The 22,602-nt window shown below is 46.3% G+C and overlaps 1 protein-coding gene across 2 annotated transcripts in view; it reads left to right on the plus strand.

The window, feature by feature from the left end:
- Positions 1-22,602, plus strand: part of IL20RB (interleukin 20 receptor subunit beta) — a 140,442-nt gene that overhangs the window by 26,090 nt on the left and 91,750 nt on the right. The window contains exon 2 of one of the 2 annotated variants that reach the window (XM_073674286.1): positions 3,326-3,446. The exons of the other annotated variant lie outside the window; for it this stretch is intronic. Coding sequence (XP_073530387.1) covers positions 3,326-3,446 — 121 coding nt within the window. The remainder of the gene's footprint in view (positions 1-3,325; positions 3,447-22,602) is intronic. 2 annotated transcript variants of the gene reach the window in all.

The raw sequence follows: 22,602 nt of genomic DNA on the forward strand, positions 1-22,602 counted from the left end.
TAAATTGTCGGGTACCGGTGTATGCGCTGATGAATTGCCGGCTTTTCGCATAATACATTCTACATTATTCTTAGTTGTTTTACTTCATGTAGAATTAACCTACAAGGAAAGAAAGGGTTTATTTTCATTCCGATATTAGTGTCCCATTGACTTGCATTGGTTTCCGGTATTGGAATCGGCGATATCCGATACTTTTTGAGTATCGGTCCGATCCAATCCGATACAATATTTCCTGATATCGGAAGGTATCGCTCAACACTACCCGCTACGTATTTATCTCGCCAGTTCGATGGGCCTCAGGATCTTATGCCTGGGGGTTGGCCCTCTGCCCCAGGTTGTGCCCGTTTAAATGACAGTACCTTGCCATATGTCCGGGTTGATTGCAGCGGCGGCAGATGGGTTGTCCGTCCTCGTATCTGTCTCTGGGTCTTCCTCTAGACGATGGGATCCTCCTCTGTCGGTGCCACAGGACGTCCTCCGGACTGGTGGCCAGCTTGATCCTTCCTGGAGGAGAGACCTGTAAAGACTGCACAGTTCGGGTTAGCGCGGCTACGCTTTTAGTTAGCTCTTGGACCTGATGGTGCAGGTCTGTAGCAGGGTTGTTGTCCAAAGCCTGGGCACCAGCTCCTATAGGCTCTGCAGACAAGGGCGCCGCCTCCTGATGATAGGTAATAGCAGGGCGCCGGTGGGTTACAGCGCTACCCGGTGCCGGTTCTTGGAGCACCCGGATGGCCCTGTCTTTGAACTTTGCAAAGTCTAAACCAGGGTTCTGCAAGGCCATTGCACGCAACTGGGTTCGGTGGGCGTTGGACAGCAGACCCTCAATGAATTGCTCAGTTAACAGTTCATCTGCATTCCGCACACTGTCAGGGTCTGCCTGTTTAATGGCTCCCAGGGCCTCTTGCAAACTCAAAGCATAGTCTCTTATACTGTCTTGGGCCCGCTGCTTGCACCCATAAAATCTCATTTTGATCTCGGCTGAGGTGCGGGTATCAAAAGTGTCCTTCAGATGGGCCAAGATCTCCTTTACGGTCTCCTTATCCCGGACTGACCAGGACTTTACTTCACGCTGGGCTGCGCCGGTTAGCTGACCTATCAATATGCTCACTTTCTGGCCCTCCATCAGGGGGTATACCTTAAATAGGCTGTACAGTCTCTCTTTAAAGTCGCTTAGGGTATGCGACTCCCCTGAGTATTGGGGCAGCCAGGCCGCTCCGGGGATGTATGGCATTGTGAACGGCCTTACTGCGGAAGTGGCCGCGCTGGTGGTAGAGGGTCCCTCCGTGTCCGTCATCTTCCTCCCCCCTAGTTAAGTGTGGCCTACCTTCAGACGATTCTGTAGGCTGCGGCTCCGCTGGTGCTGCTCCAGACGAGGATGGCGGGAAAACGACTGCGAGTGGTGGGAAAACAGCTGCGGATGGCGGGAAACTTCTGAAGATGGCGGGGAACGGCTCCGGATGGCGGGAACCTTCTCCACGGCAGGTATGACAGTCTTTTGAAGCCACGTAGTACCCGGTGGTTGCGGGCACGAAATCCTGCCGACTACGCCAAAGTTGACGCGCCCCCTGGGCCGTGTGTGCACGTGTGTGGGATACCCGGAGCCGGGTCTCTGGGGGTTGTAGTCTCCGTGGCGGCGACCCGGTCCCGTGGCTCAGGGTGGTCAAACCAGTGGCAGTCTTTATAGGGTTTTTGTGATTTTAATGTCAGACTACGCCACCCGTGGATTGCGGTCAGTGCAAACCGCCGCTGCAAGGCAGACCGCTGGGGCTGATGGTGTATGCAACTGAGGTAGTGTAACTCCCCACGGGAAGAGTGAAGCCCCAGGGCAGTGTAGTAGATGGTGGGGGTGATGGTGCGCGGGCGTCCCAGTACTAGTAGTGCTGTATGCGGTGAGAAAGCAGGAACGACTTAGTCTTTGCAGTGCAGTTCAGGGTCTTTACTGATGATATTAAGGCAGACCCTCCCGGGAGTACTGGCTAGCATAAGGGGCCTGGTCAGTCTGCGAGCAAGCCGGAGTTCCCCTGGCCAGGTGGAGTTGTAGGCCTCCTCGTCTATCTGCACTCTTCCTGGCTACCTTGCTGTAAGCGAGTGGAAGTAGCCCACGTCCCTGAGTATACCGTGTGGTGCTCACCTGTATGGCTGGTGACTTGGGGCCTTCTGATAGCCTCCGCTCCTCGATTGCTGTGCTGGTCCCTTCCTTGTGACTGAGCCTCCGGGCTTCTATGGCCAGAGGACCTGGAATCCCCTGCCGGCTGGATTCTGCTGCTGGACTTAGAGGTTCCCACAGCCTCGGACTCCGTTGTCCGGTAGTAGTCCCTTCAGCCAGGACGAGCAATATATCTGCTTCCAGTCCCTGGCACTCAGCTCCTGCTCCTACAGAGCTCCTGCTGTTTCTTGCCCTGTGTCTGGAACTTCACTCCAGGCTCTGACTGAACTATCCCCGCCCCAGACCCAGTTTATATAGGGCAGGTTCCTCCCCTATCTGGTCTGGGACAGGAGGTGTTGCATGTTTAAGGGCTCCTGACCAGGAAACCTCCCACTTGCTCTCAGACGTGATATTTCTATTACTGTGGTAACCAGACCCCTGGGGTGCCACAGGAACAGAAGTCTTTCTCATTGAACTGTGAAACACCTGTTCCTGCCCAGCACACAACACTGGCTACATGCGGCCTTCACGGGAGTAAGACCCTCACAGCACAGGTTCACATGCCCAGCCTGGACCCACACTTTCATGTAATGTGCCGGGGTGCTACCGGGACTACCGGGGCGTGCCATGTTACACTTCAAGCACTTCCTTCCCTAATCAAGCAATTTGTGGATGCAGGCTGTTAAAGGGGTTGTCCGTTCATATGATATTAATATCAGATTGAGGGTGGTCTGACAATCATCACCCCCCTACACGATCAGCTCTTATTATCTCTAGTGGCAGCTGGATATAAACACTGAATGGAACTCAACAGCACGGCTCAATTTAATGTGTTGTGGCCGCTGCCAAGTACTGAGCACCAGCATCTATCTACGGTGGACGTTTTATATTGAACTGAGCTTTTTTTTTTTTTTTAAAACTCCATTCAGGGCACGCTGATCATCATGCGGTGTTGTCAATTTGTTACATTGGATTTCATTGCATTTTTTAAAGTCCGCACAAATCTGCAGCTAAGCCCAATATTGCCTGGCATACTGCGGCTTTTCTTTAAATTTGTTGCCAAATTGGAACAGGTTTTTTTCTCCTATGTTTATATATCACTTTAGTAACCAATTAATATAACAATTGATGAGTGTCTGCATCTAATTTAATACATTATTTTCAAATTTTTCATTTTAGACCAACAATCTCTTCCAATTCCAGAAAATATCTCCATCGTCTCTGTCAACTTGAAGCATTTTCTACACTGGGATCCAGTAACAATTCCTGGAAATGTGACTTACTCTGTTGAATCACAAGGGTAATGACTGATTTACATATTGTTATTTACTGACTTCTGATTTCTTTGGGCGGTAAGGAAGTGTCTCTGAAGATCTTCTATGAGTCAGGCTTGTTATTTGAGATGACACAGCCTGCATCCAGATATCTTGTTGTTCATAAACTGAATATGACTTTCCAGTGCTGAATTTTTGAGGATACGGTATAACGCCATAGACATAAATTGTTATATAACCCCCTGACTCTCCCAGTATAGCCCCCAAAAACCTCTTGAAGTTCTCCCGTGCTGTATGTCAATCCTGTCGGTTTGGTTCAATAGGCGTCCTTTCTGCGTTCTATATCCCTCTTTCCTTCTGCTGATTGCCATCCTCCTGCTTTGATTTACATGGGTGACGCCTCCTGCGTCATTCAGAAGCCGGGTGAAATCTTACGCTGCACAGAGAAATCACCGGCTCGAGCCTGCACACCATGCTCTGCCCTACTGCCAGCAGAGCAGAATACTTAAATGCGCATGCGCCGGCACGCAAAATAGTTCCGGTTCTGGAAAGACGTGTGCGGACACATGCGCACTTAGATTTTTGGCTCAGCCCGCAGTGGGGCAGAGCATAGTGCGCAGGCGCAAGTTGGTCATTTCTATGCACAGGCGCGAGATTTCACCCGGCTATGTAGATGACGCAGGAGGCGTCATCCATGTCAATCAAAGCAGGAGGACGTCGATCAGCAGAAGGGAGGAGGGATAGAGAGGACGCCTATCAGACCGGACAGACAGGATTAACATACAGAGTGGGAGAACTTCAAAAGGTTTTTGGGGGCTATACAGGGGGAGTCAGGGGGTTATATAAGCATTTATGGAGTGCAGCACAGGCGCTGATTAAGATCATAGTTTTAGTTGACACATGACGAAACTGGTGACAAGTTCCCTTTAAAGTCAGTAAGGGACATGCAGTGTTTAAAGGTATCACTTGCTTAAACAATCAGGAAAAACAACTTAATGTAGGCCGGAGAGTTGTGAAGCAGCGCAGGTGAGGCAGGCGTTCCACAGCAGGGTGAGGGTCAGTTAGACCAGCATTGAGAAGACTGAGGAGGCAGCAGCAGAATACGGGCAGGCAAAGGAAACAGTGATGACCACACATCCCTGCTCTAGGACATACACATGTGGACAAAGTTTTTGGTTCCGTTCTGACAAAGAAAGAAAAACTCACAATGTTCACTGAAATTACTTGAAACTGACAGAAGTAAATTTCAACTTAAATTTACTGAATATCATCTAATGAGAATCAGACATTGCTTCTCAATTGTGGTTCAACAGACAAAAAACTAATTAAAATAGCCTGGACAAAAATTACATTACTCCTAGAAAAGATTGAAAATAACTTGACCATAGGGGTATATACAAAATCTAAGAACATCATGTTCGAAACGCGTCTGGTAACCCATTAGCACTATACCCCCTGTGCCCCCTCCCAGAGTTAGAAGAACATTTTTTGAATTACAATGTGTTTTGGATCTGCATCTATTTTTATCCAGGAATCAAATAAAAGCTGGATTTTAACTATTCTGGTCTCCGGTGAGCTGAGTCAATCCTTTGTCCAGTCTATTATGGTGTGTACCACACTGAACATAGACCTAAGAAAGCTGAGGAGAGAGTTGTCTCAGGAGATTCGCAAGAAAATTATAGACAAACGTGTTAAAAGTAAAGGCTATAGTTCCATCTACAAACAGCTTGTATTACTGCAGTTGCCCATATTACTCAGAAGTTTAAGGTCTATGGGACTGTAGCCGACCACCCTGGATGTGGCCACATGAGGAAAATTAATGACAAATGAAAAGATGGATAATCTGAATGTTAATCAAAGAGCCCACAATAACTTCCAAAGAGATAAGAGGTGAACATCAAGGTCAAGGTCCGTCAGTGTCAGATCGCACCATCCATCCCTGTCTTGGCCAAAGTGGACGTCATGAAAGATGACCGAGGAGAGAACCATGGTTGGAAGCAAATCATAAAAAAGCAAGACTGAAATTTACCAAAATACCCGCGGACAAGTGCAGAAGTTTCATTGAGAATTCCAGAAATCGTCTGTTTGCAGTGATTGCCTCTAAAGGTTGTGCAACAAAATTTTAAGTTAAGGGTACTATAATTTTTTTCCAGGCCATTTTCATTACTTTTGTTTTTTCTTTATTTTTCTGTTGAACCAAAATTCAAACGCAATGTCTGATTTTCAGTAAATTTAAATTGAAAGTTACTTTTGTCAGTTTCCAGTGATATCTGTGACCATTGTGGGTTTTTCTTACTTTACCAATAGGGTATTAACAATTTCGTCCACGTGTGTTTGTGGTAGAGAAGAGCCTGGAGGGCAGTCAGAACTTCTACTATGAATTATCTTGTAAGTGCTCCGCCAGTGACCAGTTCAGCAGCCCAATTCTCAACATCTCAACACCAGCAACATTCCAATTAGTCTCCAAAACAGCTGATTGCCATTCTCTTACTAGCTATAATAAATGATGTTTCTTTTATTTACATAGACACTGAGTTTTTCCATTTTTTTTGCCTGCTACAGGGCATACAACTGCCCTGTGGCTTCATTGTGCACCCTTAGTCAATGTGTGGTCCCATTTTCTCAATAATTCTATTCCGTACAGCCTGGAGTTTCGCAGGAAGGAAAGGGCAAATTTTTATTAGTTAACTATGGTCACAATTCGCTCATTCTAGATCTGAATGATCGTCGGCCAATGTAAATGCAGAATCATTGATTTTCTTCAGCCATCGTTATTAAATATACAGTATTGTTTTACAATTAATTTGAAGACACCAAGCGAAAAAGGATTCACAAATGGCTAAATTAAATAATAATGGTAGATACATAAGAGTGAATACAAAAAAAATATAAGATATCAAAAGATGTATAAAACATAAAAAATGTTAGCAACAGCTAACAAGACAATAACATTAAATATGTATTATAATCAGCCTCCATATCTGGGGGAGCCCCCATCCCTACTATACAGCAGAGGCCCAGATAGATGAGCGCAGACTTCTTACTGCATCTTCCAGTCTTATTTGGACTCAACTCTTCTTTATCTAATAGCGCTATACCCTTCTCCTAGCATCTCTGATGTATACGTTCAGAAAATTAAGATAGGCAGAGACTAGAGCTAAGCAAATTGATTCAATATGTATTGAATTCATGTCAACATTTTTAGAAATTCGCTGAACCTGGTGAATTTAAACAAATTGGAATTGATTTGCAAATCGCCTTCATTTTATACATTGCAGATGATTGCATCACCCAGAGAAAGCTGAAATGATGTTAGGAGCAGCTTGGATTTCCCTTAATGACTTGCAACTTTCACATCACATGATATAGCACAGCCAATCGTGAGGCACTATCATAGCCTGTATAAAAGCCGAGGCAGGGAATGCAGCAGCAATTTTGTGATGAATCTGGATGAATGCATGTCACAGCTCACAGCTTTGCAATAGAACACTGAAGAAACAGTACAAACAGCGTGTGACAGCACAGAAGTGAAGAGCAGTTAGCATCCATTTATCCATAGCCAAATATGTTGAGGTCACTTCAAGATTACTAAGTTTGTGTTGGCAGTAAAGAGCTTGAAATGAGTTGGTACAGACATAGGAGACTGAAGGGCAATTGAAGTACTTTTGATTTGCAGCAAATTAATTTGCTGCAAATCAATTTTTTGGGAAAAAGTCAGAGAAGCTGGTGAATTCATATTTCAAAGTATTTGCTCATCTCTAGTGCTCATCTCTAACATAGAATAAATGATGTTACAAAGCAAGCTTTCAAGACTTCTTAGGTCTCGTCTCATTCTCAGGCATGGAATAACAAAATATCTGAAGGAACACAAATATATGCACAAAAAAAGCAGAAGCATCTACTATATAATTGTCTTATCCCGTCTGCCTGTCTGTCTTTCTGTCTGTCTGTCCTGGAAATCCCGGGTCGCTGACTGGTCCGCCGCGGCCAATCAGCGATGCGGCATTTCTGAAAAACATAGCGGCCGTTAGCGGCTCATGTGCGGCACGGAGGTCAGCGGCGATGCAGCCGGGAGATGCAGCCGGCTACTCGCAGCATAAGTCCCCCGACCGCAGGCGCCGCTGACCTACATGCGGCTATCGTCGGGAGATCAGCGGCTACGGCCGCTTATCTACCGAGGACAAGTGTGACGCCCCTCCCCTCCTCTCCCCTCCTCTCCTCTCCTCTCCCCTCCCCTCTCCTCCCGTCCCTCCCCCCGCTCGATCAGGACCCCGGCACCCGGCGTCATACTTACCCCTCCCCTCCTCTCCCCTCCCCTCTCCTCTCCTCCCGTCCCTCTCCCCGCTCGATCAGGACCCCGGCACCCGGCGTCATACTTACCCCTCCCCTCTCCTCTCCTCCCGTCCCTCCCCTCTCCTCCCGTCCCTCCCCCCGCTCGATCAGGACCCGGCACCGGCATCATACTTACCCCTCCCCGTGCCTCCGCAACAGCTCCTGTGTCTTCCGCTGATGCTCTGTGACGTCTCAGGTCAGAGGGCGCGGTGACGTCTGTACACCGCGCTCTCTCCTGACCGGTCACAGCGCACAGCGTCAACATGCCGGCTACGCTGGAGTCCAGAGGAGCAGCTGAGAAGGGAGGTCAGTATTGGATTTTTTTTTTTGTATGGGGCCATAGGGGACCTGCATGGGGCACTATGGGGGGATGGATATACAGGGGATATGACGTCCTGCATGGGGCATTATATGAGGGGGAGAGGTGACATCCTACATGGGGCATTATATGGGGGGGGAGAGGTGACATCCTACATGGAGCATTATATGGGGGAGAGGTGACATCCTGCATGGGGCATTATATGGGGGGAGAGGTCACATCCTACATGGGGCATTATATGGGGGGAGAGGTCACATCCTACATGGGGCATTATATGGGGGGAGAGGTCACATCCTACATGGGGCATTATATGGGGGAGAGGTGACATCCTGCATGGGGCATTATATACGGGGGATGTGACTTCCTGCATGGGGTATTATATACGGGGGATGTGACTTCCTGCATGGGGCATTATATGCGGGGGATGTGACTTCCTGCATGGGGTATTATATACGGGGGATGTGACTTCCTGCATGGGGCATTACACTGTGTTCCAAATTATTATGCAATTAACATTTTCTCAGATTTTCCCAAATTACCTATATGAATTGCAGTCATTGCAATTTTCCAGTCAAATAACTATTAGAGTACAATTGAAAGGTTTTTGTACAAACTGCCTATGATAACAGTATATTTTTAAAAAAATAAAAAACTCAAACTGCACTCAAAATGCATGTTCCAAATTATTATGCATAGCAGAGTTTTCAACCTTTTCATTTTAATAAAGAACAAAAAAATGGTCATTTTTGAAATTATAAGCATTAGCAGGTTATTACAAACTGAAATTAAACAGTTTTCATCTCAAAACTTTATTCTAGGTGGTTACATTTGCACATAGGACCCCTTGTTCGAAAGGAGCTTCTGAACTCTCTCGTCCATTGAATTTGTCAGGTTTTGGATGGTTTCTGCTTTAATTGTTTTGCATGAGGACAGAATACCCTCCCAGAGCTGTTGCTTAGATGTGAACTGCCTCCCGCCATCATAGACACTCCTTTTGATGATGCTCCAGAGGTTCTCAATGGGGTTGAGGTCAGGGGAGCATGGGTGCCACACCATAAGTTTGTCCCCTTTTATGCCCATAGCAGCCAGAGATGCAGATGTGTTATGTGCAGCATGAGACGGGGCATTATCATGCATGAAAATGATCTTGCTGCGGAATACACGGTTCTTCTTCTTGAACCATGGAAGGAAGTGCTGTTTGGGAAACTCAACATACATTATGGAGTTCATCTTTACCCCTTCAGGGATCCTAAAAGGGCTGACAATCTCTCTCCCAATGATTCCAGCCCAAAACATTACTCCACCTCCTCCTTGTTAGCGCCGTAGCCGTGTTTGCATGGGGTGTCCATCAACCAGCCATCCTCCACTCCATCCATCTGGACCATCGAGATTATTTCATGCATGATAATGCCCCGTCTCATGCTGCACATAACACATCTGCATCTCTGGCTGCTATGGGCATTAAAGGGGACAAACTTATGGTGTGGCACCCATGCTCCCCTGACCTCAACCCCATTGAGAACCTCTGGAGCATCATCAAAAGGAGTGTCAATGATGGTGGGAGGCAGTTCACATCTAAGCAACAGCTCTGGGAGGGTATTCTGTCCTCATGCAAAACAATTAAAGCAGAAACCATCCAAAACCTGACAAATTCAATGGACGAGAGAGTTCAGAAGCTCCTTTCGAACAAGGGGTCCTATGTGCAAATGTAACATCACCTAGAATAAAGTTTTGAGTTGAAAACTGTTTGATTTCAGTTTGTAATAACCTGCTAATGCTTATAATTTCAAAAATGACCATTTTTTTGTTCTTTATTAAAATGAAAAGGTTGAAAACTCTGCTGTGCATAATAATTTGGAACATGCATTTTGAGTGCAGTTTGAGTTTTTTATTTTTTTTAAAAATATACTGTTATCATAGGCAGTTTGTACAAAAACCTTTCAATTGTACTCTAATAGTTATTTGACTGGAAAATTACAATGACTGCAATTCATATAGGTAATTTGGGAAAATGTGAGAAAATATTATTTGCATAATAATTTGGAACGCAGTGTATATGCGGGGGATGTGACTTCCTGCATGGGGTATTATATACGGGGGATGTGACTTCCTGCATGGGGTATTATATATACGGGGGATGTGACTTCCTGCATGGGGCATTATATGCGGGGGATGTGACTTCCTGCATGGGGTATTATATACGGGGGATGTGACTTCCTGCATGGGGTATTATATACGGGGGATGTGACTTCCTGCATGGGGCATTATATGCGGGGGATGTGACTTCCTGCATGGGGTATTATATATGGGGGATGTGACTTCCTGCATGGGGTATTATATATGGGGGATCTGACTTCCTGCATGGGGCATTATATGCGGGGGATGTGACTTCCTGCATGGGGTATTATATACAGGGGATGTGACTTCCTGCATGGGGCATTATATGCGGGGGATGTGACATCCTGCATGGGGTATTATATACGGGTGATGTGACTTCCTGCATGGGGCATTATAAAGGAGGGTCAGGAGACATATGCTAGAATACCCGATGCGTTAGAATCGGGCCACCATCTAGTGGCATAATAAATGTCAAAATTGTCCATTTATTATGCCATGCCTCTGCTTTTTTGTGCATATATTTTGTTATACCATGCCTGAGGAAGAGACCTAAGAAGTCTTGAAAGCTTTCTTTGTAACATCATTTATTTTATTTTTGTTAGCCATTAAAAGGTATCATCATAACTACAAGATTATCTTGTTTTTCCCACTGACAGCAATCTTTTTTCAACTGGCTAACATGGTACCAAACCCTTCTTTTCTTTTAGCATAGAATAGTAACAAGTATCTGTGTAGTGAGCATGTCCTAAAGTAATTACCGTATATTCCGGCGTATAAGACGACTTTTGAAGACTGAAAAATCTTCTGTCTAGTCTGGGGTCGTCTAAAACGCCGGTAATGTTTTTGAACTTTCAGAAATTGACATGCGGGGATACTCTGGGGGTGTTAATAAGCTGCCGTGGCCGTATCCCTGCCATGTGGGAGTTAATATAAGGTGGAGGGAGTTAAAATACGGCGGCGGTAGGTCCAGACAGTCAGCGCTTCTGTGCTGAAACTGACACATCGCTGCGCTGTGTCTTCTCAGGCCTGGGACACAGCGCAGCGTATTCCCAGCAGCGGAGACAGACAGAACCTACCGAACTTTTCTGACACATCGCAGTGTCTTCCCAGCTCCGGACACAGCGCAGGGCTTCTGTGCCGACAGCTTTCACTTGTCACAGAAGCGCTGCGCTGTGTCCGGAGCTGGGAAGTTCGCATCGCTTCTGTGACAAGTAGTGTTGAGCATTCCGATACTGTAATATCGGGTATCGGCCGATATTCGCGGTATCGGAATTCCGATACTTAATTCCGATACTTTTACAATATCGAATACCGGAATCGGAAGTTCCCATAATGCCTGCGCTCTGCAGTGTCTCTGAAGGATGACAAGCTGGATGGCAGAGCTCAGCTGAGATCCAGCCTGTCATCAGAATGCCATCCCAGCGTGGGAGAATTCTCCTGATTGTTTAAAAGCCGGCGGGCGGTAAAAAGCCGCCAGCTTTTAAACAATCACACAGCCCCATACTGCTTCCCCGCAGCCTCCCACCCCGATCCTCCGCTCCTCTCGCCACCTCCCATCCCGATCGTAAGTTAGGACCGGGCGGGGAGTGCAGCACAAAGGAGCGGGGAGCGAAGGACCCGGGCGGGGAAGCCGGCAGTGAAAAGACTTCACCGCCGGCTTTCCCGTTCTGTGCTGCGCTTTCCCGCCGGTTATTTCAAATGAACAGCTGAGGTATCAGGTGATGCCGATCAGCTGTTCATTTGAAGTCGCCGCGGTGCCCTCAGAGGGTTCATGTGAGTTCATGCTTGACTGCATTGCATGAACTCACATGAACTTTCCCACGGTCTCACAGGTCAGCCTCACCTCCCAGACCCGTCATGATTGGTGTGTGCGGGTGTCTGTGCGTGTGTCTGCGAGTGTGTGTGGGGTGTCTGTGCGATGTCTGCGGGTGTGTGCGGTGTCTGTGAGATGTCTGCGAGTGTGTGCGGGTGTGCGCGGTGTCTGTGCGATGTGTCTGTGCGATGTCTGCGAGTGTGTGCGGGTGTGCGCGGTGTCTGTGCGATGTCTGGGGGTGTGTGCGTGCAGGCAGACATAGGCCGATGTGACACTACTACTCCCATCGGCCTATGTCTGTCCCCCGTCCACTCCTGCCAGCAGGATCAGCTCGATGGGAGCAGTAGTTCCCATCAGCCTGATCCTGCTATATAAATTGCCCTACTGTGTCCCCAATAAATGTTAAATACATGTCATTGGTGGCCAGTGGTTACCTACAATAAATTAGTTCATACATTACCTGTCCCCGCCGATCGCCACCTAAAATAAAGTAAAAAATAAAAAACTACACCTATACTCACCTAGACACCTAATTCCCCGAAGCCATCGATCTCCTGTAATAAAATATAAAATAATAAACCACAACCTTATCCTTACCCCTCTGTAGTAGTCCACGAGTGTCCCACGATGATCTCCAGTTCAGAGCAGCCACATAGAATGTGACCGCTCTGAACCGCTGCCGCCGCTAGAATGACGGGGCCGTAAAGCAGCCCCGTCATTGCATAAGCGGGTTCGCCGGAGTTCAGGCAGCGCTGCTCCGGTTAGCTGCTTTACGGCCCTGCTGTATCGTGAGAAATTCCCACGGTACAGCAGTGCCGTAAAGGAGGTCTCCGGAGCTGCGCTGCCTGAATGCACTCCTGTGACCTCAGTCAGTGGCTCCCGTTGCCGGGAGCGGACGTGTTCCCGGCAGCGTGAGCTTACAGCAGCCATGCACAGCTGTCACCATCTCCAGATGTGACAGCTGTGCATGGGAGATCAGCGCAGGAACGTGGACAGGTAACTATTTTTTTTTTAGTAAACTAAGAATTAAATAAAATGGTGTGGTTTATTTCAAATAAATTATTTTTTTCTGGGTGTAGTGTGTGTTTTTTCTTTTTAACACTTTGTAGGTTAGTAATGGGGGTGTCTTATAGACGCCCATCATTACTAACCTGGGCTTCATGGCAGCTGGCGCTGACATGAACCCCAGCCCTATTACCCCCTGCCACCGCACCAGGGCAGCGTGGAAGAGCGAGGCTAAGTGCCAGAATTGGCGCATCCTATGGATGCGCCATTTCTGGGGCGGCTGACGGCTGGTGTTTCTAGCCTGGGAGGGGGCCAATATTCATGGCACCCTTCGTGGGCTATTAATATCAGCCCCCAGCTGTCTGCCTAGCCTTTGCTAGCTATTAAAATAGGGGGGACCCCACGTAATTTTTTTGGGGGTGTCCCCCATTTTAATAGCTAGTAAAGGTTAGGTATTCAGCTGGGGGCTGATATTAGTAGTCTGGGAAGCTCCGTGGGTATTACCCCCTTCCCAGGCTTCAAACATCTGCCCCAGCCGTCTGCTTAACCTCCGCTAGAGACTAAAATTAAGGGGAACCTCACGCCAATTTTTTTTAAAATAAATTCTTTATTTTAACACTAAATGACAAGTACAGTAATCAACACTGTCACTGTACTTCATATATATGTGACTGACATGTTTCTATCTATCTAATCTATGTATGATTCTCTATTCCTTCTATTCTAAATTGTCGGGTACAGATGCTGAATTGCCGGCCGGCTTTTTTAAAGAGACGGTGCATGAAAACACTATTATTTTTTTTAATAAATCCTTTACACTAAATGACAAGTACAGTAAGCAACACTGTCACTGTACTTCATATATATGTGACTGACATGTTTCTATCTATCTAATCTATGTATGATTCTCTATTCCTTCTATTCTAAATTGTCGGGTACCGATGCTGAATTGCCGGCCGGCTTTTTTAAAGAGACGGTGCACGAAAACACTATTATTTTTTTTAATAAATCCTTTACACTAAATGACAAGTACAGTAAGCAACAATGTCACTGTACTTCATATATATGTGACTGACATATTTCTATCTATCTAATCTATGTGTGAAGCTCTATTCTTTCTGTTGTAAATTGTCGGGTACCGGTGTATGCCGCTGATGAAAATGGATGATAGTAATGTTGTTGCTGTATGCCTTATGTTTATGAGTGACAGTTTTCCTGCTATATACCTGCATGTCATAAGAATTTAAATTAAAAAAGGACCATGTTAAATTCAAATCTGTTTTTTTTTTATTTTTACCGGTGTTTGGTATGCGTTGGAAAAGGGGTAGTCTTATACAGTGAATATATCCTAAACTCTATATTTTAACAGGAAAGTAGGGGGGTCGTCTTATACACCAGGTCGTCTTATACGCCGGAATATACGGTAGTTAGGAATGTGACCTTGTACCTGACGTTCCCTGATGCCTGCCTTCCCGAAGGCTTAGCCAAACCTGAAAATAAGAAAGTAGTAGAATCAAACAGCATTATCAAATGAACCTTTCCTGGTACAAGTGTCAAACTGGGGTTTCTTGGGCCCATTAAATTGATATTAGTGCAAATTGCATAGCAGGATCTTCCATTTAAAACAGTAAAACACTATCAAGATATTTTTTTAGTTTTTGGATTACTCTAAACATTACATTGTTTTTAAAAAAAGCAAATGGCTGATACAGTGTATCTGATAACTTGTTCATTATCCTGAATCTGAGTGATACTTTTCACTGATTTTGTGGTTATAATGTTCTTTCATTCTTGGTGTTGCTTTAGCCCGGATGTACTCCGTAAACACTTTCCCCTCCTGGAAGAATTATGTGTAAATTTTGTAACAGGTCAGGATTTGTACTAAAACAGCTCCAAGAAATTGCAAAACTGCTTCCATACTGAGAAAATGATGTAGACAATTTGTTTCAGCAGTTACATTATCAGTCTCACAGCAAGAAACAACCCACTTGTCATTATGTCATTGGAAAAAGTCTGGTGCATTGGAGCAGACGCTCTTCAAGCTCCGAATAAGTGGTTGGTTCTTTAAACAAAAGTGTATCCAGAAGAACGAGGGTGAGGCAGTCATACATATCCTGCAAGATGTCTCCTATTTGCATGCGGAAAAAGGTGTCTGCACCGCGAACACTGCATTTGGCAGGAGCAGACCCTTTATATATATTTTTTTAATAGTGAAATATCCTACCATGATAGAATCTAATTAAATCTAATTTAAGATGTCCTACATGGGAGTTGTGAAAACTCTATCTAGTGATTTCTACCATGTGGCACCAGCCAGAATTTAACATTCTTTACTCTGGCTCCATATACTGAGCTTCTTAGGCAACCTCCATCTTTAGGCTAGGCCTCTGACAGTAGCACCTCCTTCACTGTAATGATGGTGGTTCTGTCCTTGATGGCCCATTGTGTACATCCATACACACCACAGATTTGAAGACTATAGATTTGGACATATTTTTTTATCTCCATGCATGTATTGTCAGCTAAAAATTTTTGCAATAAGGCTTTTTTGAACCATTTTGTTTCTACAGCCTCTATTTGTTACGGTACATAGCAGACTGAGGAATGAATGAAATCCATCACTAAGCTTGTCTGACAGCTCAGGTCAAGAACCTTTATCTCTCTACCCTGAACAATCTTCTAAGCTGATTTATTACTATCTGATAGTTGAACTCTGATGATAATCTTTTGATAAATCAGGTTAGAAGATTTTTCATGACAAGAGAAGGGTTACAAACCCTGCTGACAAATGGAGGAGCTCACTGACCGACTCAGTTTACTCATTCTATGCACTACTAGGATATATAGAGTTTGTAGAAGCCAATCTGCCCAAAGCTGGTAAGAAATTGTTTTAAAAAATACATCCATTTGTTTAACAAAGTGCCACTTAAAGACCACGGCCCCACTATCAGTATTCGGTCAGTATTTTTTCTCAGGAGTGGGAGCCAAAACCAGGTGAGGAACAATCAGAGAAAAGGTATAATAGAAACAAGTCACCAATTCTGCATTTATCACCCACTCCTGGTTTTGGCTCCCACTCCTGAGAAAAAAATTACTGACCGAATACTGACCAAATACTGATAGTGGGGTCGTGGCCAAAGGGCAGGGGCGGACCTACCGCCCGTGCAGCCCATTCATTGAATGGGGGCCCCGAGGGAGAGAGGGCCCCTCCAGCCTCCAGCAGGGCCGCCATCAGGGCATGGCTGTCCTGACTCCAGTATGGGGCCCGGCCAGTCGGGGCCCACTCGGAGCCCTGTTGGGGCCCCCCTTTTGTGCGTCTCCTCATGGGGCCCCCCACAGGGCCGGCGTCAGCACCCGGGCAAATGCCGGGGCCCTGAACAGGCGGGGGGCCCTCACCATCGGGCACCCCACGCGCTATGGGACCCGTGAGCGGAGGAGAGCGGTGTCTGCGCCGCTCCTCCCCCCTCGCTTGCTCAGGACCCCGGCACCCGGCACAATACTTACCCCTCCCCGTGCCTCCGCAGAAGCTCCTGCATCCTCCGCGGCTGCTGCACTGTGACGTCTCAGGTCAGAGGGCATGGTGACATCTTTATACCGCGCTCTCTCCTGAGCATTCACAGGCAGCGCAGAGCGGGATGAGGCCGGCGACTCTGGAGTCCGGAGCAGCAGCAGCAGGTGAGACGTAAGGTGAGTATTTGATTTTTTTTTTTATTGTATGGAGGCCTGTGGCAGTATAAGGGAGGGGGATGAGGTGGGGGTGTGTGACATCCTGCATGGGGCATTATATGGGAGGGGAGGTGTGTGACATCCTGCATGGGGCAGTATAAGGGAGGGGGGTGTGTGTGACATCCTGCATGGGGCATTATAAGGGGGGGTGTGTGTGACATCCTGCATGGGGCATTATAAGGGAGGGTGGTGTGTGACATCCTGCATGGGATATTATAAGGGAGGGCGGTGTGTGACATCCTGCATGGGGCATTATAAGGGAGGGTGTGTGTGACATCCTGCATCGGGCATTATAAGGGGGGGGGTGTGTGACATCCTGCATGGGGCATTATAAGGGAGGGGTGTGTGACATCCTGCATGGGACATTATAAGGGAGGGGGGTGTGACATCCTGCATGGGGCATTATAAGGGAGGGGGTGTGTGACATACTGCATGGAGCATTATAAGGGAGGGGGGGGTGTTTGACATCCTGCATGGGGCATTATAAGGGAGGGGGGGTGACATCCTGCATGGGGCATTATAAGGGAGAGGGGTGTGTGACATCCTGCATGGGGCATTATAAGGGAGGGGGGTGTGTGACATCCTGCATGGGGCATTATAAGACAGGGGGGGGTGACATCCTGCATGGGGCATTATAAGGGAGGGTGTGTGTGTGACATCCTGCATGGGGCATTATAAGGAAGGGGGTGTGTGTGTCATCCTGCATGGGGCATTATAGGGGGGGTGACATCCTATATGGGGGGAACAGCCTGCATGGGGCATTATGTGGGGGGAACAGCCTGCGTGGGGCATTATGTGGGGGGAACAGCCTGCGTGGGGCATTATGTGGGGGGAACAGCCTGCATGGAGTATTATATGGGGGCCAGTATTCCGTATGGAGCGTTATATGGGGGCCAGTATTCTGTATGGAGAATTTTATGGGGGCCAGTATTCTGTATGGAACATTATATGGGGGCAGTATCCTTTATGGAGCGTTATATGGGGGCCAGTATTCTGTATGGAGCATTATATGGGGGCCAGTATTCTGTATGGAGCGTTATATGGGGGCCAGTATTCTGTATGGAGCATTATATGGGGGCCAGTATTCTGTATGGAGCGTTATATGGGGGCCAGTATCCTGTATGGAGCATTATATGGGGACCAGTATCCTGTATGAAGCATTTTATGGGGGCCAGTATTCTGTATGGAGCATTTTATGGGGGCCAGTCTCCTCTATGGAGCATTTTATGGGGGCCAGTATACTGTGTGGAGCGATTCGCTGGTTTCTGAGCTATTGTGGAATTTACAATAGATATAAGTCATGTAATGTAAGAAGTGAAATCTTTGCATTGTATTATATATATATTTCTCTTCGGTATCTGTGCATCATGAATTGTGGTATGTGTTAAAGGGGCCCACTAAGACTCTTTCGCCCGGGGCCCACAAAACCTGGAGCCGACCCTGGGTCCCCGGCCCCATGCTGAGCACTAAGCACCGGGACATCTCAGCGCTGCTTTCCTCTGTCACATGGCCGGAAGTCAGGAGAACCTCGTGGCAGCGACGTGGACGAGCGCCAGGATTCTGCAGGGATCGCATGGGGGTAAGTATAACAAGTTTTATTTATTTTTAAATACAATTAATTAACTAGGAGTGGGGGGAATCAGAGATGCACAGGGGGATGAGAGATGCACGGGGGAATGAAATGCACGGGGGGGGGATGAGATGCACTGGTGGGGTGAGATGCACGGGGGGATGAGATGTACGGGGGGGATGAGATGCACGGTGGGGTGAGAGCTGCACATGGGGGGGATGAGAGCTGCCCATGGGGGGTTTATGTTTACATAACTTTGTTGCCCTATGAAGGGCAGGGGGGCGGGGGGGCAAAAATTTCTTGCACAGGGGCCCACTACAGTCTGTGTCCGCCCCCGCCAAAGGGATATTGTTAAGTTGTCTTTTTAGTAGCTCAGAGCTATGCAGTCTCTCCTTACTTCCTGGTAGAATGGGGGGCAGCTGCTACTCCATGAGTGACAGTTCTGGTGAGCAGCTTTATCAGCTTTATTCTTCTACTAAATATTAACAGTGTTTGTTCTGACTGTAAACAGCAATCACTATATTTATACATAGAGATAACTGGGTATTTGAACAAAGACACAGCTCAGGAAAGTGAGAGCTGTGATTAGGAGAACTGCTGTGGAAACTGCCAATGCAAGTTACGGGATTGTAATTCTACAGGACTGATAACAGCTCTGTCAGGAGCTGAGAGGAAGGAAGAGGGAGGTGAGCAGCCAACTGCTGTATTGAAATCATTTGGCTGGACAGAGCTGACTGGTATGTTAGGAGTAAACTCCTCTCCTGGAATGTAACTGCTGTGCACTCTTCACCAGGGTCTGAGCAGGCACTAGTGGAAACCAGCTGAAAGATATGAAAAATAAAAGCTCTCACAGTAGGAGAATGACAGCAGATAGAAATAGCAAGTCATTTGCAAACTTGCTTATTTTCATGCTGTCTAATAAGCTCTCCTGTATTATGAATTAATATGCATATTAGCTAACTGCTTCTAGAATATACCCAAGTATATGTCAGATGTTCGATATTTTCCCCCACATTGTAAGACAAAACAACTTCTAAGAAGTCTGATTATAAATGCTTCTAACTAACTCTAAGGTCTGTGACACAGTCACTAGTGTCATATGCGAGGGGAGGTATGTGTCACTACAGCTGCTAGCCTGTGTGAACTGAACCTACAACTTTTCCCCAGCATGTTATATGTTGGGGGTGTAATCACCATTGTGAAGGGAGTGGTTTTGTGTGAATGGCATAGAGATTGGGTGGGAAGTCATTCACCCTACCTCCCCTCAGGGTGTGACTGATCGACCTTAAATGGTCAGGCACTATTTTTTTGTCGGTGGTATGATCTGGAGAGTGAAGTCACCAGGCTGTGTGTGGAAGCTAGAGAGCTCCACAAAAGGACTTTTGCCTGAACGGCTTGTGATACCGATAGCGGGCGGAAACCGGTTACTTATGGACTGTGCTAAACTTGATATTTTTGCTTTGCCATTACGCCGGAAAGGCCATGTTTATTTTGACGAATCTGCAGCGCTTATGCCGCTACAATAAACCTGCAGAGGAAACCGTGTCCTGAGTCTATTTCTGGAAGCAGCCAAGTGAATCGTCTTGCCACAGGCCTCATCCCACATCAGTATGTTTGATCAGTATTTCATCAGTATTTGTATGTCAAAACCAGGTGTGTCTCCAAAACACAGAACAGGTGTCAATTTTTCAATTACAGTTTTTAGCAATTAAGTGTTATTTGGATTTGGCATAAAAACACTCATGAAAAAAATACTGACGCGTGAATGATGACTAAGAAAGGGCATTCAAGGACACATGCAACCCAGGAGACGTTTTATAGAAGTAACTGAAACCTGATTTTACAACTGAAATTAGTGGTAAGGTCTCATCACACATCAGTATTTCATCAGTATTTGTATGCCAAAACCAGGAGGGAACTTACAGAGTAAAACTATAATTGAAAGATCGATACCTGTTCCATGTTTTGGGCATACAAATACTGATGAAATACTGATCAAAAATACTGATGTGTGAATAAAGCCTTAAGCTGTATATATCCCAGACCCCAATGCACTTTTGCATGTGGATTCAAAGCTTGATGTCTCAGCACTCACACACTAGGCTACTAGAACAGTTATCGAGACAGGTTCCATTTAAATATATCTGTTGGATAACTCCATCTCTCAGAATATTTATAAATACTTACCTGACTTGCACTCATTTGTTCACCACAGCTTTACTTAAAGGGGTATTCCCATCTCCAAGATCCTATCCCAGTATGTAGTAGATGTAATAATAATAATATTAGCAAATGCCTCCAATTACAAATGTAGCATAGTTCTCCTGATTAGCTATGTCGCTTATCTCATGTGCAGGGCATTGCAGTAGCTTAGATATCCATTGCTATGACCACTATTATCTACCTAACTAACTGTCACTATATGAGCGGTCATAACCATGGGTACCTAAGCTACTGCAATGCCCTGAACATAGGGTAAGTGACATAGTGAATCAAAAATCAGAAGAACTATACTAAATTTCTCATTGGAGGTATTTGCTAATATTATTATTATTATAAATACTGCATATTGGGATAGGTTCTTGGAGATGGGAATAACCCTTTAGTTCCAGATGACAGTTCGGACTAGCAGTATTGTTGCATCACTGGCCAGTACTGTGTGCTCGCCCATATTGTAAGCAGAACCAGCTTTACTCCTGCAACATTAGATGAGTACAGGAGCACTGATGCTGGTCATATCCAGCAATTTGGCCAGCTTCAGAGCAGCGCACACAAGCTGTACAGCTGTAAGAGCGTGTAAGTACTGTTTACCTTGTATGCGTAAAACGATCCATCTGTGATAGACTGCAGCAGTGGTCGGTGCCCTTGCCAATAAGCAGTAAACAATAAAGTGTAATATTCTCTTCATATGAATGGAGGAGAATTTAAAAAACAAGTAAATTGCAAAGTTGACTGGTTTTCCAGCACTCTGCAGTTCTGACCATTTAAAGGGAATCTGTTACCAGAGTTTTACTATCTAATCTGAGAGCAGCATGATGTAATGTTTGAGACCCTGGTTCCAGTGATGTCTCACTTGCTGATCTGCATGCTTTCATTTTGATACAATCACAGTTTTCTCTACTGTAGATCTAACAGTACTCAGAATGCTGAGCTCTGTATAACCCCACCCACACCACTAATTGACAGCTTTCTGTGTACACTGCACCTTGACAAAAAGCTGATAATCAGTGGTGGGGGCGGGGTTACACAGAACAAGTTGACTAGGAGGCTCAAGATACCTAGTCCTGTAGTGATAATCTCCTGCTGATAAAATACTGATTTTATTGAAACAACACACAGACTAGTAAATGACACATCACTGGAATCAGGGTCTCAGGCAGGGCCGGCTCCAGGTTCTTGTGGGCCCTGGGCGAAACAGTCTCAGTGGGCCCCTTTAACACATACCATGATTCATGATGCACAGATACCGCAGAGAAATATAGATATAGTACAATGCTGAAGAGAAACCGGCAAATCCTCGCAGCGCACAGTGCAGACAGTATAGTCCTCCATACAGTATTATGGGCACCATATGTTGATCCATGCTGAACACTGGTCCCCATATAACGCTTCATACAGGATACTGGTCCCCATATAACGCTCAATACAGGATACTGGTCCCCATATAGCGCTCCATACAGGATACTGGTCCCCATATAATGCTCCATACAGGATACTGGTCCCCATATAACGCTCCATACAGGATACTGGTCCCCATATAACGCTCCATACAGGATACTGGTCCCCATATAACGCTCCATATAGGATACTGGTCCCAATATAACGCTCCATACAGGATACTGGTCCCCATATAATACTCCATACAGGATATTGGCCCCCATATAACGCTCCATAGAGGATACTGGCCCCCTTATAACGCTCCATACAGAATACTGGCTCCCACACAATGCCCCATGCAGGATGTCTCCCCCCCTTATAATTCCCCATGCAGGATGTCACCTCCCCCCCATATAATGCCCCATGCAGGATGTCACCTCTCCCCCCCATATAATGCCCCATGCAGGATGTCGCCTCTCTCCCCATATAATACACTATGCAGGATGTCACCTCTCCCCCCCATATAATGCCCTATGCAGGATGTCACCTCTCCCCCCATATAATGCCCCATGCAGGATGTCACCTCTCCCCCCCATATAATGCCCTATGCAGGATGTCACCTCCCCCCATATAATGCCCCATGCAGGATGTCACTTGTTTCCCCCCCATATAATGCCCCATGCAGGATGTCACTTGTTCCTC

The sequence above is a fragment of the Phyllobates terribilis genome, unplaced genomic scaffold, assembly GCF_046119375.1.
Source record: "Phyllobates terribilis strain yellow unplaced genomic scaffold, ASM4611937v1 Scaffold_3__8_contigs__length_932513732, whole genome shotgun sequence".
Taxonomy (NCBI): Eukaryota; Metazoa; Chordata; class Amphibia; order Anura; family Dendrobatidae; genus Phyllobates; species Phyllobates terribilis.